This window comes from Xenopus laevis, chromosome 3S (assembly GCF_017654675.1).
Source record: "Xenopus laevis strain J_2021 chromosome 3S, Xenopus_laevis_v10.1, whole genome shotgun sequence".
In the NCBI taxonomy this organism is placed as follows: domain Eukaryota; kingdom Metazoa; phylum Chordata; class Amphibia; order Anura; family Pipidae; genus Xenopus; species Xenopus laevis.
In genome coordinates this window covers 77187592-77205069 of record NC_054376.1, presented here as the reverse complement: position 1 = coordinate 77205069, position 17478 = coordinate 77187592, and the positions used below count along the sequence as shown (strand labels likewise).

General features: G+C 38.0%; 1 protein-coding gene across 1 annotated transcript in view; it reads left to right on the top strand.

The window, feature by feature from the left end:
- The first annotated feature begins 673 nt into the window (after nucleotides 1-673).
- Nucleotides 674-17478, top strand: part of mapk12.S (mitogen-activated protein kinase 12 S homeolog) — a 42574-nt gene continuing 25769 nt past the window's right edge. The window contains 4 exon segments of the mRNA NM_001089127.1: nucleotides 674-1079; nucleotides 9593-9722; nucleotides 12263-12321; nucleotides 15228-15339. Coding sequence (NP_001082596.1) covers nucleotides 955-1079; nucleotides 9593-9722; nucleotides 12263-12321; nucleotides 15228-15339 — 426 coding nt within the window. The 5' untranslated portion in view covers nucleotides 674-954.

The following is a 17478-nucleotide window of genomic DNA, read 5'->3' as shown; positions in this document are numbered from 1 at the left end:
GACCCAGCCTTTCAATCTGAAGTGGAAAAAGATCTTATTGTGTGGCAGCAGTTTGGTTGCAGCCCTTGTAGTTACACCCTTAATACAATGAGACTGTATAGCATGAAATTGTGACAAAACAGTTGCTACATTTGCAGGGACGTGGCAATAGGCTGGGTGGCTGTGGGGTCCATCATTGGGGCTAAGTTAACGTCACACGTATAAAACGTGATTCTGGGGTTTAGTAACCTGGGGCAACGCTACACACGTACTTACTACAAGTTTACTAATAGACACACCTTATACTCTTCTTGACAAGCTTTCGTTAGTAGTAGTGATTGTAAAATCCGAGTCCAGCCCATTGGGCTCACAATCAATTTGCTTGAAGGCAGAATAAATGTAACATTATGGCGCGCCAAACTTTATATTGAGAGAAAAGACAAGGATCACCCCACGAGCAGCGAAGGGTCGGGACATGTAGAAACGTGTCAGCGAATTCCTCTCCTCATGACTTGCCCAATAACTTCAGGACTGTGAGAGCCTCGAGCGCCGAGCGGGTTAAACACTACTCTGCACACAGGCGAAGGGAGGGGAGAAGGACTGGCCGGGTCACGTGACGGCACAAAGCTACGGGCTCTGGATGGGAAATACTTGCCGTCACTGGGCAGCTACTGAGCAGACTGAAGGTGCGGGAAATACGCAGAGTGGACAAAAGGAGAACGAAAGTGGAAGGCGAGAGCTGACCGAAGACGCACAGACAGGGGCTTGTAGGAATACACTGTACAATACACGGCGTTACGTTGGAGAGGCTGCGTGTCCCTGACGTGAATAAGAGCAGGACAAGTCTGTACTACTCCCGGTGACATTACTGTACCTCTGACGAGAGACGCCCAGTATCCGCCGTCTGGTGACTCTTCCTGGGATCCACACGCACATAGCGCCAGAGCAACAGGAGCCTGCCGGGAACTCGCGGCCATGTCCACCTCCCCGCTGCCCAGGAAGGGATACTATACCCAGGAGGTGAATAAGACTGTGTGGGAGGTGAAGGAGAGGTACAGAGAGCTGCTGGCTGTGGGCTCAGGAGCCTATGGTATTGTTTGGTAAGTCTCAATGCTCCAAATACACATGGAAGTTCTTATTCACTGGACCTGTGGGGTTGTGCGATGTTGTCAGTCTGTAGCTGATGTGTGTCTCTCTGTAATAAGACTTTTCATGGGCTTTCTGTCACTGTGCTCCTCTAAGTGACGGCGTTTTTTTTTTTATAGTTCAGGTAGTGGATAGATACTGGCACAAGCAAATGCTATTTCTCTAGTACTCTGCGTTCCTTTCTGTAGCTGACAGACACATTGCTTTTCTTCTGCTCAAATGCTGCAGCACACACAGTGACACATGGGAGTAACCTAGAGACAGTCGTGCCATGCACTATAGCTTGTGTTTATGTGACTGTTCCATACATTTCACACATATCTTTCTTTTACAGCCTTTCAAATGCACGCCAATGCCAAAAATAGGTCCCACTTATGTACAGCATTTGGACACAAGTAAATGCTATTTTTTATTTGTTTGGCTGTGTTTGGAATGCTCCATAGGGAACAACGTGCCCTGTTTTTGTGTATCTTCAGTCTTGTTTGTGACAATGCCGCTAGCTTTGGTGCAGACACCTGTGCCAATAGAGCCACCGCTATACCCCATAAATATGGCACCCATGTGACATCTGTGCAGTGAACATGCAGCTAGAGGCACCCTGGGCTTTTATTTACATCCTCCATGTGAAACACTGTTAAATATTATTATGTTATTAACCAGCTAAGGATTCTGAGCCCCCAGATTGTTGTTACACCTGGCAAAGCTTTTATGTCCTTGCTGCGCAGAGAATTCTAGGCTGTGTGTCCTATTTATATGTTCCCTGCACTAAGGCTTATAGTACATTTAAATGGTGCAGATGAAATAAGATCTCTATACCTTTTATCATCATTAAGCCGTTTTTTTTCCCCATTTTGTGGTTCAATCAAACATTTGAAATTAGACATTTTCCATAAAATTTGAGGATCACCTATAACATTATGCTCTCTGGGTATTTTATCATTATCATTTAGTACATGCATATTAATTTGAAACCAAATCACAATTTTCTTTGTTCAGTTACTCATGTCCTTACTGCAGAGATAGAAAGCTGTAACACTTTCTCGAGGCCCAGTAATGCTACTAAGGGGAAAATACTGTAACATTCACAATGTCCCCTTTTTTTTAGCCTACCGGAAAAAAATTTTTTTGGTTTTACAGAATGAATTATTTTACATATTGAGAAAAGGCCAAGCTGGGACAGGTTAAGGTAACATTCAGAAGTCCCCTGCTAAAAGAATGGAAGAAGCAAAATCATGGTGCAGATTTAGTATTGTATTAAAACAAAAGCAACACAACAGGGTCCTATGTATCATGTTGTTTGTTTACTTCTGAAAAACAGTTTAAAAAGTAGTCGAACAGAAATGATGCAAAGGCATGTATTTTCATTTACAGCGTTTGATTATAATTAACCCTGTTCTTTTTATGGCATTATCTATACAAGGGATTGGGAAACTTTTGGTGGTATTTGTGGTGTAAAAACTCAGCGATGGTAATTAGTTTTTACACACCACTTTCAAGTGAATATCTTTCTATACTTATTTTCTAGGTTAGTACAGACCAACTGCAGGCCCATTGGCTCCAAGTGATTTTTTTATGTCCCACCCCCAGCTTTCTCAAGGTCCACATGGCAATCTGTATGGCATTATTATCTGTTCAACAAACATATGAAATAAAGAATAACTGCACAACAATCTGATAAACACTGGCAAACGCTACCCCTGCTAAACTGTACCCTTTCATGTTATGTCTTTTAAAGGATTTTTATTTTTAGGTTGTTGCATCAGACTTTGACTGGATTCTGTATCTAGTTAAGCAGGCTGCACATATTGTGAAATGGCTAACCATGTTTGGATGTTTCTCAACTAGACCTCCTATTATGCCCTCCTATAATAATGCTTCTATATAATCTACATTATCACTCGGCAAACAAAGAAATGAGTTACTTGGAAAATATGATTTTATTTAATATTATTACTGACATAATAAATTCAATTAGGCCAACTTTCACATGGCCATTTAATTTGTCTTTCAGTATGTACAATGTGGATCACATAAGAATCTGCATGTGTGCCTAGCAGCGCAACAAGTGCTGGTGCCTGTGTTTTCTGTGCTTTTTAAAAGGGCCAGAAATACAACCCGCACATTTGGGCTACTAAAATAATACATGGTAGTGATATTCCAGCTGTTGGTAAGGTGGTGCCACCAACATCTCCAAAGAGTTTAGGCATATCAGCTGTAGGGACGGAGGTTGAATATTTTTGCATAGAATCTGTTGTTTTAAAAATATTTATTTAATGTGTATTTTCCAATGCAATGCCTGCTTGTCTCAGGGCACATTGTGCTTTATGTTGTTCACAATTGAAGTCAACCTGATCACTAATACTATTTTCTTATTCCAGTGCCATGTTTTCCTTTGTGCGCATGGCAACATATTTAGTTAAAGAAAGACCTGGGACTGCAACAAAAGCCAGGCCTTATAGATAAAGAGCTTTGGGGACAAGGGCCATGCTATTCAAACTATTAATAAAGAGGAATCCAGCCATGCAGGATATGAGTTCTTTAGAATCTATTGATCTTTTTTAAATTAGAGTGGGGAATCAAACAAGTAGTTGATGTTGGTGCAGATGTATGTTAGTCCTATCTGAGACAATAACTGTCCAGAATTTCATATGCTAATGTAGAGTTGTCCTCTCCTCTTATTTTCTGTTTGGAATCTTACATTTTATGATGTGAGAACCATCATTATGGGACTTTTGGAAACCCAAATCTTTAATCGTTACTGTTACACAGATCCTGAAAATTATGGCTGGTAAACTAAATTCACTATATAAAATATTGCATTTCCTATGCATATGTTTTTAGAGGTTAGTCCTCTTTTAACCTAATATTCCACATGTATAGTAGAGTATCACAATGCTCACTCAAGATGGATATATCATTTTGAAATTATCGGTGCCATAAAAATCTGGCTTTATTGCATTATTTTTGTACTCATGGAAATAAGTATTGCACTACATTGTTACTAGTATGCAGCAAGGAATAGAAAGTAAAATTATGGCAGACTATATGAATTTTTACCTGCTATTAGACACCTAGGGGTCGATTCACAAAGGGTCGAATATCGAGGGTTAATTAACCCTCGATATTCGACTGGGAATTAAAATCCTTCAAATATCGAAGTCGAAGGATTTTAGCGCAAATAGTGCGATCGAACGATCAAAGGATTATTCCTTCGATCGAACGATAAAATCCTTCGAATCGAACAATTCTAAGGATTTTAATCCAACGATCGAAGGAATATCCTTCGATCAAAAAAAGTTAGCCAAGCCTATGGGGACCTTCCTAACATTGAGTTCGGTAGCTTTTAGATGGCGAACTATGGGGTCGAAGTTTTTTCTTAAAGAGACAGTACTTCGACTATCGAATGGTCGAACGATTTTGCTCGGCAGGGCCAAAGATAAAAATTGTATCCATTTATATATCTATTTAGAAAAGTTTACAGAGTCATGAGCTGCTTTAGAAAGACCTGGGGGCAAATTTACTAAAGCTCGAAGTGAGTAACGCTGGCGAAAAATCGCCAGCGTGACGTCATTTCAGAACTTCACCAATTTACTAGTGGGCGCAACTTCGCTAGCGAAAGAGATAGACTCTTCACACTTTTATGCCAGGCAAAGTTTCGTCTGGCGAAAGAGCGTTACTTCGCAAATCCACTAAGATTCACATTTTACTGAGGTTACCTGTTCCACCAGACTTGGCTTCTCCAGCTCAGACCAGGCGAAGTGCAATGGAATGTATAGGGCTTCTTCAATTTTTAGTTGAAAAAATTTCTAAGTCCCTAAAAATGTCTTTTAGTTTTTTCAGGGTGATAGGCTGCAAAAGTCCGTAAAAAATGTTTTGGGTACCCGAGCTCCCTCATACATTTCCTACCATATGGCACATAAACTACACACTTGGCACGTGTGTAGGGCATTATAACAACTCTATTTCATTTTGTTAAGGTTTCTCTGGGCTTGTGTGAATAATGTATTTGCTGCAACATATACGTCCATTCAACTTTAACTTCTCGCCGTATGCAAATTAGCCAACGCTAGCGAAACTTCGTTTGGCGCGCTAGCGCAACTTCGCCAGAGTTCGGCGCCCTGAAGGGAACTTTTTTTTAGAGAATTAGCGTTGTCCTGGTGAATCTACACCTGGCGAAGTGTTGCAATCTGAGCGAAGCCGTCGCTTGCGAATTTACGGAGGTTAGTGAATTTGCCCCTTAGGGTGAAATGTAATAACATTTGCAAAGAGCTAAACTTTGCGAATAAAAATTTGCCTGTTGAAATGTAATATTCTTATTTAGGCATTATTGCATTGAATCTTAATTGCGCATTACGACCCTTTAACACCTGCTCTGCAGTTTCTTAAAAATATTTTGTCTGATAATGTTTTGCGATTGCAAATTTTTATTACATACACTTTCGCAGTGTATGTAATAAAAATTTGCAATCGCAAAACATTTTCAGACAAAATATTTTTATATTCGCAAACTCTAAAATTCGAGATCGCTATCTTACTGTCATGTGAGGGGCAAAGTATTCACAAAGGCAACATTTTTCACTATGCAAACATTTATTTGCATTGCGAATGAATTGCGAATGATTTTTGCGCTTTTGACCAGTATTACATTCCCCCCTTAAAGGAGTTGTTCCCCTTCTAGACACTTTTTTTTCAGTTGAGTTGTTTTCAGATTGTTCACTATAAACAGTCTTTTTTTTCAGTTGCTTTCCATTTTTTTATTTTTTACCTTTTTTTACAATTTTTAAAAAAAAAATGTTTAAAGGGGACCCGTCACCCAAAAAAAATATTCAAAATCCTATTTTATAACATTAGTCAAGCAAAATGAACTTAAATTACTCTATATAAATTATTTGAATCTTGTTTCCTTCAGTCTGGGATTTTAAAATTATAGCAAGCAGGCAGGAGCCATTTTGTGCACACAGTTATTAAGGCAAGCCTTGCGTCGTCTCAGAATCTTGTTTGTGCACCAGAATGGGGGACCCGATGTCCATCCCCATGCACTGGCTACACAATTAAATGGTAAAGAGAATGGGGGAATGTGGGGAGAGCAGTGACATCTAGGAAGTGCTGAATGGAAAGTGAAAGTAATTGTCTGCCCCACAGACAATGTTTGACTGACAGCTGAGATTTTTAAATGAGCTTACAACAGCTATGAATTCTTTAATAAAACCTAGAAATTGGATTTCATGTTTATTTTGAAAAGGAATTTTATTATACAGATTTTTGTGTCTGGGTGACAGGTCCACTTTAAAGTTTTATGTTCCTGTCTCTAGTGTTTTAAGTCTGGCAGCTCAGTGATCCAGGAGCATTCTGAACTGTTACAATTTGCTACATTCAGTTGATACATTCAGTCGACGTTCATTCTCAGCAGTATCTGTGGAATATCAGCAACTATTGTATCAATTCTAACAACTGCCTTTAATGAAACTGAGTTTCGTCTCAGCAAAGCTAAAGATAACAAATGTATTAACTAAATGTATCAATTTTGAACAATTAAAGAGTCGGTGACCCCCCCTCCCAGAGCTGCTTTAGGTGGTGAAAAATTAAACTTTACACCTTAATATTAGAAAAACAGTCACAAATAGAAAGTAATTGGAAAAAGTTTTTATTTCTGGTAAACAATATGAAACCAACTGAACTGAAAAAAGTGTTTGAAGGTGAAAAACCCCTTTAAGAAGGTGAAAGTTAAAACTTCAGTATTAGAAGAACTGTCACAAATAGACAATAGAAAATAATTGTTGGAAGGTGAACAACCCATATAAAATCTCTTTAAAATTCAGAGGCTGTAAGCTTTGTTTCTTTGTTAATTGCATTTAGGTATAATTTCATGTGAATTATAAAGATAAGTGCCACACAAAGTAGATTTTGTTCTTGTCACAGTGAGACTTTTTAGAAATTGCTAATCATTTTCTAAATAGATAAAATTACATAATTGGTTTGAAAACGGTTTCTGTGGAGATCTGAAAATGACCCTTTCAGAACGTGTTATTGGTCCATTGAGACTGAGACGAGCAATGTTGAGCAATGGCAGATTTCTATAAGGGCAATCCAGTAGGTTGCCGAGAGCCCATAGTTTGTAGGGTGCTGAGCAGTGGCTGACTTCTTCCTTACAGCATTATTCTAGCCCCCAATTAAAAAGGCAGCTCATATTAATAAAACTCATACTTTTCAATAAAGGTTAACATTTTCACTTTCTTAAAAAATTAAGATATTACAATGAATTTAGTTCATTTACTTCCTTCTGTAAGCTTTGTAAACCAGGACCTTTATTTTCTAATATAAACTTAGAACTATTTAATATATTTCTCAGAAGCATCAGAGAAACACCAATGTAGCCTTTGCAAGAGTTATGTTATAGGCTTTAATAAATTAGTCTGGTAGCATGCTAAGTAGAAGTTGAAGCTTCTACTTAAAGGACACCTATCATACAAAAATTGCTCCCCCATCAGATGTGCAGGTTAATAGAACTCACGCTCTCACTGGAGGAAACCGTACTATGAGCTTGCTCATATTATTGCATTATGCAAATGTGTGTGTGATGCAGGATCTGGGGGTGGATCAAGCCATCCAGGGCCGGATTTACATAGTGGGCGCCCCTAGGCCCACTGCTGTTCGTTGCCCCTGTCCCCTCCCCTTTATTTGTGCAAATTTTCATAATCTTGACTGGAGCAATGGGGATTCTCGCACTGGAAATTAAAAAAATTATTGTACCCAGTGTTTTTGAACCAATGTGGATGTGGTTGGGCAGCATGCCATCCCCCTAAAATCCTGCCACCCTAGGCCCGGGCCTAGGTGGCCTTTCCACAAATCCGGGCCTGAAGCCATCCCACCACACACTCTATATAAGCCCTCCCTCTGATAATCATTTTTGTGTGATAGGTGTCCATTAAGCAATATATCAACTAATTTCCAAACTGTTATAATTTGAAAAGTCTGAGATTTTATTTTATTAAGCTGCTACTTCATTAGAGAAAATGAATACATTTTTCAGCTTTAATTTTGAAAAATGGTAGACTAGAAAGTTAAATGTTGTCAAATGTTGTTGATAAAGCCTAAAGCATGGTCTAGAACCCTTCACTAGAAACATGCTTTGGCTGCGTTTTACTTACAAAGCCCGCTTTGTAACTTCATATAAAGATATCATTTTTTTTAAAGTCGTTTTTCTTAAAACCACTGTCGGTAATAAGTATATATTAAGACTAGTTTTAGGCAAATCACTGTTTCTATTACTTTTTAATTGAGGTCAGTGCCACAAGACTGTTTTTAAATCAGTATTGTACCAGTATTTGAAAGGGAGCACTATCACAACATGCAGATTGTAGACTAGTAAATAGAAAGGAAACTGTTGAAAGGGATGGCAGACAATCCTGTTCACAAGTGCATTAACACCCATAATAGAGTACAAATGTATGGTTTTGAAAGATTATTGGGGTAAGATTTTGAAAGTAATAACTGAAGTAATGTCTACAAAAGTCAATGCGGAGGATCTTCCATTAATCCTGTTAAGCTTAGGAAGGGATAAAAACGTAATACTGGGTGATCCACTTACCTTGCACTTATTAAATGCAGCCAGGTCAGTAATACCAAGACATTGGAAAGAATCGGCTCCCCCACGGTATATGTAATGGCAGCAGTTAGTTGAAGAAATTAGGAAGCTGGAAGAAATAACCTATATACTTCAGAATAAAAGTAAAATATATTGGAAAATATGGGAACCTTGGGTACTGTTTTTGAATAGCTAGATTGATATAAACGGGAGGACAGGCTAAAAGAGGATCTAATGGAATATCTAACTCAGTGAAATAGAAATCAGTTGGGGGTTTAGCAGTCAACATATATATACCAGCAAGCACCTTGGGTTTATAACTAGATGCGCTTTTTGCCCATTGTGTATATTGTATATTTTATCACAAAGAGTATATTGCTGTACCTGTCTTATCTACTTTTGATCTTTTCGTATTTCTGTAACTTTACTAATTATGGGAAAATTTCTGTTATATAAAAAATTTAAAAAAAACACCCATAATAGAGAATCTGTATTGATTTAAATGGTTGAAAGCAAATCTGATTAGCATTGTGGATTAGGGTTACAAACATCACTGAGAGAGATTTTGGAGGGACTATTTAATTTACTATACTTGATGCTTTATTTTGTTGATTCCAGAAGCACATCAGATAAATTGTTGAATATGAATTACTGAAAATGTTGTGTTATCCATATCCAGCCATGGCAGTCCAAAAAAAAAAAAAGACCACATCTCTAATATGCTCTGCCTACAACTTGCTTGGGAGCCTCATGAGGAGAGTTAATTGTGACTCTAGAATATACTTTTTTATATAAAATCATTAAGCTAGTCCTAGAAACAAGGGCATTGGCATTAATATGCAAAATCTACTTGTGCAATAATTGCATGTTTGTCTGTTACAGCTCATCTCTTGACACTAGGACTGGAACAAAGGTAGCTATCAAGAAACTGTACCGTCCTTTTCAATCGGAACTCTTTGCAAAACGAGCTTATAGAGAACTGAGGCTTTTGAAGCACATGCAGCATGAAAACGTGAGTACCTGAATGAGAAACGCGTGGCAGAGCTTGGCCTGTTGTTAGTGCGTGGGTGTGTGTGTGTGTGTGTAGCAATTAACTCTACTTCTGTAGAAGGCTGATGTTACAACTACTCATCAGCTGTGCCTTAAAGCAGTCACACATGGGCCAACCACATACCCTTTAAGCCCAATCAGGCCATAGGCCGAACGGATAGCGAGCAAACACAAAGCCACATACTGTATGGCCATCTTCTCACAGAGATGCTGCGGCTTATCTTCACTTCTACATCTGCTGATGCACCATAACCAAACTGACTGACATTGTTCATTTTAGGCACTCTGCTATTTATTTATAGTCTCTCAACAACTTCCTGCTTTCTGAACAAAATGCTGAATCATTTTTAAAAAAAGCAAACCATTTTTTCTTGTCAGCAAAAGACATTCCTGTCCCACACACATTTTTGGGGGTGCACGGGGTATAGGATGAATAGGGTGTTGGAAATTTTGGGTCTGGATTGCAGGTTTTTAATCATCTTTGAAATTCTATATCATCTGGCCTTAGAGCCACTTACCACCTTCTCTCATGAACTACACTCCATTCTCCTTCATGCTTCTCATGCTGGTCTTCTTTAACACTGGTAACATTGGGTAGATTACAGGTTCCCTGCCAGTATGGTTAAAACCACAATCTCTATATAATACCTCCTACATCACCAAGATATGTGCAAGATGCCTGTCTGGGGGCAGGCCCTCACCACCTTGCTCTGACTTTGATTTTACTCCTCTCTACAGCCTCATTCCTCCTCACTAGGATATACATAAGCTCTTCTTGACTATGTAAACGTCCCATTTGTATTAAAAAAAATTAAAAGCAGCATACAAAAATACATGTGACTTTTTGGGAAGTCCCTTTCTCAAACATGATACACATACAAATCGAATCATGCGCATTATACCCGAAAAGTCCATTTGCTCCTGCTTACAGCACCACTAACTTTGTCTTAAAGGTACATGGTCATATAATGTATTAAAGTTGAACTAACAATGACACAAAGTAACACCAATATAGTTTAAAGATATTACACAAAACCATATAAGTCGTAATCACGATTCATCCCAGAGTGTGAATCCAAAATTCTTTACGGTTTTTCAAATAAATCTCTATTACAGCCATATAAGTACCGGAATTGATTATGTGACAGCATATCACAGTTGAGAGGCACTATTTTTTACACTTGTTTAAAATTGTGGAACTGCATGGACATTTAATATAATAAACTACATAATTTGTGGAACGTGTATAATATCTTCTTATTTTATATATTTTACCTGACTGGGTAATTTAATGTGGAGTCTTTTATTACACTACCATGTTGTGCAAATCACAAACATGGATACATGGATATCTTTCCTCGGCGTCATTGTATCTACTAAGAATGACAGACAGATGAGACTATTGACTTTCACTCACATATCTCTCACATTTCTGGGTCTCCTATATGATGGCATAGGAGGCTATTGAAATTCTGCCACTTATAGATAGGCACATTATAAAACACTACCAATATTTATTAAAAGTGGAACTCCACACAAACATAACTTAAGCTTTTTGAAAAGTAAACATAATTTCAAGAAACAATGCAATATACATCAATTAAAAAACATGCAAACTTTTCATGATTTTTAATGGTTTCGAACAGTTCCCTAAGCCTAGCCCCTGCTCTCCTTGTTGCTTCATATTCCCATGTGAAGTGTTGCAATGGAATCCTAGATTCTTTGTACTTCTATTTCCGTCAACAACCCATGTCTTATCTATGTCCTTCATCTTCTGAATCTCCTAATCTTACCCACATTTTGGAAAACCTCATGCAACAAATGTATTTGCCAATTCCTGTAGCCTTTCCTCCTCTACATTTCTATCTGACATTATCTGTTTAACTCTAATCAACTTTGATTGTGGCAATGACTTTTTAACATGTGGAGGGTGATTGCTGGTATATAATAGAAGATTATTGTGAACGGTATACTTTACATATACAACCCGTACACAGTCTTCCATTCACCAACCTTACAGAAGTATCCAAAAATGTAACTCTAGTAATACCATACTGCATTGTGAAGGTAATACCAGGTACACAACTATTATATATTGTTTAAATTCACACAAGGATACCGCATCACCCCGCCATACTAAAAACAGATCATCTATATTTGTTTTTAAATGCATCTGTATTCATCTGTGTGCTAACAACATTTATTTTACTTGTTTGTCTCACTTGAGTAAAACACTCCTTTTTGACTTTAAACTAAGCAGGGACTAGAAACTCTTCTCCAGTGAAGAATCCGTGTAAGCATATGAAAGGATGTGAGCGATCTTCTGTTGCTTATATTTGTATCATTATTTACTACCATCTTACTATATTTACCATGTCTATTGCTGACACATTTTTACATTTTACTATCTATATCCAGTTAAAAATGCACACAAAAAAGACACAAAGAAAAACATTGTCTGAGCCTGTTCCATAATATTCTACATTTATTTTTTTTTTACAGGTAATTGGATTATTGGATGTTTTTACTCCAGACACAAATTTGGATAAATTCAATGATTTGTAAGTTAACTTTTCCAAATGTTCTTATTGGATATTAATTTGTATCTGTACTCTTATTATATTTGTACTAAAACAAAAGGATTAATTCAATTGCAGACCTGAGGGCTCATTTAAAAGCCGGGGGGGGGGGGGACTTTGTACTTATACACAGAGCCTGGGTTGTTGCTCTCTGCAACTGAGCGACACAGCCTAACCTCTTGTTTTTGGCAGATGGTAAATACAGGGCCCCTCTGCGGGCTGCACTTTGTTCAACCTGTGTGCCTTCCCCTGCCTACTACTTTTGAATTCATCATGGGCTAATGTAGGCCACGCAAGATTCAAACGGCACTCCGAAATGGAGCGCAAAGGGCGATTCACACAATAGTCCACTCAGTATGCAAAGTTCATAAAAATGGAGGATGACATGAGGCTTTGTAAATGGCCCATCTGATGTTATAACACACTAAAATAATATTGCTTTAGAAGAGAAAAAGTATCATTTTCACAATGCACATTGACTAATTAAATATAGCTTTAAAAAATTAGGGGTACTTTTGTGTGTTCATTTGACATGTGGAATCCAACATAAGGGGGGGCAATATAAGGTTTATGATTGCATAGCAACCAACTGCCATCTGTCTTTAAATGTAATCCAGCAACCATAGATATGAATCTTTAAAGGATAAGTAAACCATAAAAACAAGTGAATGTAAAATTGATGAGGATGCTATTCTGAGTACTTCTGCAATATACATTCATTATTTATTTTCTTTTAATTCCAAGATATTAAGGGATATATGTACTGTTAATATGAATGAATTTTCTTCCAACAGAGCCACCTGCTGGTTAGTTTCCCACCAGTATGACCAACAAGTAGTCAAAGGAAGTTGTCAGGAGAAAGAAAGAGGCTGCACTGATGTTCTGCTTAGGAAAAAAAATTAGAATCTTTTCTCACATCTTTCCCAAGCCGAAGAACATCAGAGCATCCTTTCTTTCTTTCTCTTGGCAATTTCTTTGACTACTTGCTGGTCAGACTGGTGAGAAACTGACCAGCAGGTGCTGCTGTTGTAACAAAAATAATTCATATTAATAGTACATGTATCCATAATATCTTGGAATTAATAGAAATAATAAGGACATTATAGACAGCTGTGATATTTCTTTCAGTGATCCACCCCTTAGACTAGAAGAATAGGACTTTTATTTGAAAAAGAGTAGGTGGTTCATTCCGGTGAGGATAGTGAGGTTGTGAAGTGCCCTGTTGGGTGATTATCTGGCAGATTCTATTAATGCCTGTAATAGTGGCTTGGATGACTTCTTGGACAAGCATAATATTAAGGTTAATGTGATCGGAAGATCCACAATTGGTTTAGTACAGATATGTGTCTATTATATACATATATAGTTACTTAGTTAATTTTGGTTAAAAAATAAAAAAAAGTCGGCAGTCAACAACTTCAGCCTCTCCAAATGAACTCCAGTATAAACATATAGAACTATAAACTCATATAAATGTGAATATTGAAGCAGAAGCATTTGGAGGCAGTCTCAGGCCAAGCCTCCTGGTGCTAGTGCATGGTTGGGAGCAGAACAACATAAGGGGCATGGGCCCGGACTAGGGGTAGGTGACCGAGTAGAGACATGCTCCCAGCTTTGTGCCCTAGGCACGTGCCTCTTCTGACTACCCCTAGTTTCGGTCCTTTGTGGAGGTGAATATACTGTTCTTCATGCATCCCTTGAAGGCAAATTTCTAAATGTTTAAGTGTTCGGGAAAACTGTTGTGATTGCTCATTCGGTGCACCAGAGTTTGTTTGGCCAAATGAATTGGTTAGAATTTGGTCATATTGAATAATAGATATATGTTTATATGGTCAGTGTATACTCCTCTGTTGAGTGCTGGACAAATTAATTTATTCCTCCACTTTGCCTCTCATTGGTACGGTATGTTGTGGCTTTTTCAGGATGAATTGTAGTTCAACAACAACAAGCCTGCTGTGCACTTTAATCACTCACCAACAGGCCATAGCTAACCGCTCTATTGCTCTGAAAGTCACTTAGCAGATATTTTGTGAAAGCCTGGTTTGGCAACATTTCCCATAGGGTGAATACTTATTACTTCTCCTTCTACCCAACAGTGAAAAGGTGAAGCACATATTAAACCTTCCAATAATCATTTACAAGTCAACACATTCTTCATAGTGAGCTTTATTGCCTTATCTACATTTTTCTGTCATTTTGTTTTTGTTAGGGTAAAATTAACTGCATGTTTTTTCTTAGGCGTTTCCTAAACATTGTAGAGAAGTTTATGTAATATTGGATCTATGTCATACAGTTCCGTCCAAGACCTAAAAATATTATGAATTTAGTCATGGTTCTGTCTTCCTGACTGCTGTTAGGAAGTACTGCTGTTTCTTCAAATAGGACTCTATGGGAAACAGTCTTCTGTATTTTGGAGCTTTCTGGAAAATTATTCCCAAACCTGTACTATAAAATGGAAATACATGGTGAATACATGGTGTGCTACTGCCACCTATAATCGTTCTGTGCTGCATCTGCCTTAGCATCAGTCATATCCCACCCCACATTGATGCAATAAAGTAATAGTATAATTGTCCGTTAGAGCTGGTAACCTGTATATAACTGAATTTCTATTAATATCACTGGCATAATGTGTGATTTGAACCATGTCAGGTCACTTATAAAAGGGACATATTGCCAAATAATTTTTATCGGAATTTTTTTTTTGCAAGGTGCCCTATTCCTGGATGCACCTGCAGCCACACAAGTGATTGTCAGCTTAGGTGGTAGCTTTTGATTGCTTCATATACTTTGACTGTCAATGGGATGCTGCAGGGTGACTTTCTGTCTTGTTGTATGCTTGAGCTATATTTCATTCTTTCCTAAATATCCCAATTTCCTTTATACAGTTATTTAGTGATGCCATTCATGGGTACAGACCTTGGCAAGATAATGAAACATGAAAAGCTATCTGAAGACCGAATCCAGTTTCTGGTTTACCAGATCCTCAGGGGGCTAAAGGTAATTGAATTACTCCTGTTAACCTCTTTGCAAGTTTCATATCTTTCTTTGAAAACTTCATAAATTGTCTTGTGGCAGATATTTAAAAAAAACACATATTATTCCTGTTTGTGGATAATGGAAAATGTTGCCTACTTAATATACTGTAGTTGAATTGATGTCCATTCATCTTACATATACACATACCTATATCACACAATGCAAACACTCATAATGCATACAAGGTGAGAGAACTGCTTGATAATATTTATGGCATATCTTGCTGCAAAAAGCCATTTGGCCCATACTGGTAAGTGCTTAGTGTAGGAATGAGGTTAGCAAGGACCCTATTCATTCTGCTATTACTGGCAACTCTTCATTTTTAATAGACTTGCATTGTTTGTAGGTGACTGTATTTTGTAAGCTATGTTTATTAATATTTGCTTGTGACATCTGTATGCACTTTTGGCACATCTGATTTAGCAGCTTTGGCTTGTGTTACATTTGGAAATTTGTTTTGTATTTTTGAATGTTTTAGCCTTTTCTCGCACTCCTCATTTCTCAGTGGAATAAGGCACACAGTTTGCTCATGAATGCCAGCTTTTTACGAGTTTGCTCATGAATGCCTCCTTTATGGCTCCGCTCAGTGACTCGTGCCTGTCCTGACCTCACATCTATGTCCTTCAAAATGTTTTGTAACATATGACCTCACAAAGCACTTCTTGTGCTGAGCAATTAGTTGCTTAGCTTGAAACCTAAGGCTTTTATGCTGCTCATGCAATCCATAAGTCTCTCCTTTCCATAGAAGAAAATGCTAGGAGCTGATTTTAAAGTTCATATTAGATTAACTACTCTGGAAGTCATTTTATGGTGGGACATATAAAGTTTTTTTCAGGGGTCGATTCTGGAAATTCGGTTCTTAAAGTCGCAAGAGACACCTTTTTTACAAGGTAACGCTTAAGGGGTCATGTATGATCCTCTGAGCAGCAAGCACGCACTTTGGTACTCTCTTACAAAGCACTTGCGGCCCCAGGGTGGCTTTCTTTGCACCAACCACTGGATTTTTGAAGAGTGCAGCGGGAGGTACAGCTCAGCCTTGACCTTACCGAACACACACGCTTAAGGACAGGGCCCTGATGTACCGCTCTGTACTTTGCTCCTCTGAACGTTGCACACGCTACAGGGCTTGAAGGGGGATCCTATGTGTCTCCGTCTCTTATACCACGGTGACTATATTAGGGAGAGGCAGGTCTTTCCGCTAAGAGTGCAGAGGCCTGCGGCTATTTGCGTAATGACCCACGCAGTGTGCAAAGTGCAAAAAAAAAAAAAATGTGTTTTTATCTTACATGCTAGGCATGGCCGCTCTTGCCACTTGAAATGCAACTTTCTCTCTCACCACAAAATATACTCTCTAAAATACAGGATGGTTTCTTTACCTGCAATGCTATTAATTTAAAGCAGAGTATAGAAACATGGAGATGCTATCGGCTCAGGCAGCTGAATCTGAAGCTGATCAGAGCACAAGGCTGAGGGGATCTGGGAAGTAATAAAATGGTTTGCCTCATGTAAAATTTCAGAATTAAAAAAAAAAATCTATTTGCTCTTTTGGAAAAATGATTTTCATACACGATTCTGCTTGCGGATCTCTGTTACACGTTTTGGAAACATGTTTTCTTGTGACAGAACCCTTTTAATAGGGGTTCTCCACCCAAACATTATTTGGCAGTTGGATCCATGAATGCTCAGGATATAAACAGCCAGATGCAGGTTTCAAAAGCAATTACATTTACAGATATCTTTAAAACAACTGAAAATATTTAATGAATGAAATGATATTGTAAAGATGTTTATTATTTGGAGTTTTTGAGTTATTTAGATTTTTATTCAGCAGCCCTTCAATTTGCATCTTAAGCAATCAGGTAACTAGGGTCCAAATTACCCTAGCAACCATGCATTGATTTGAATAAGAGACTGGAATATGAATAGGAGAGGCCTGAATAGGATCAGTAACAAAAAGTAACAACAATACATTTGTAGCCTTACAGAGCATTTGTTTTTTAGAAGGGACGCCCATATGAAAGCTGCAAAGAGTCAGAAGAAAAAAGGCAAACTATAAAACGATAAAAAATGAAAACCAATTGAAAAGTTACTTAGAGTAGG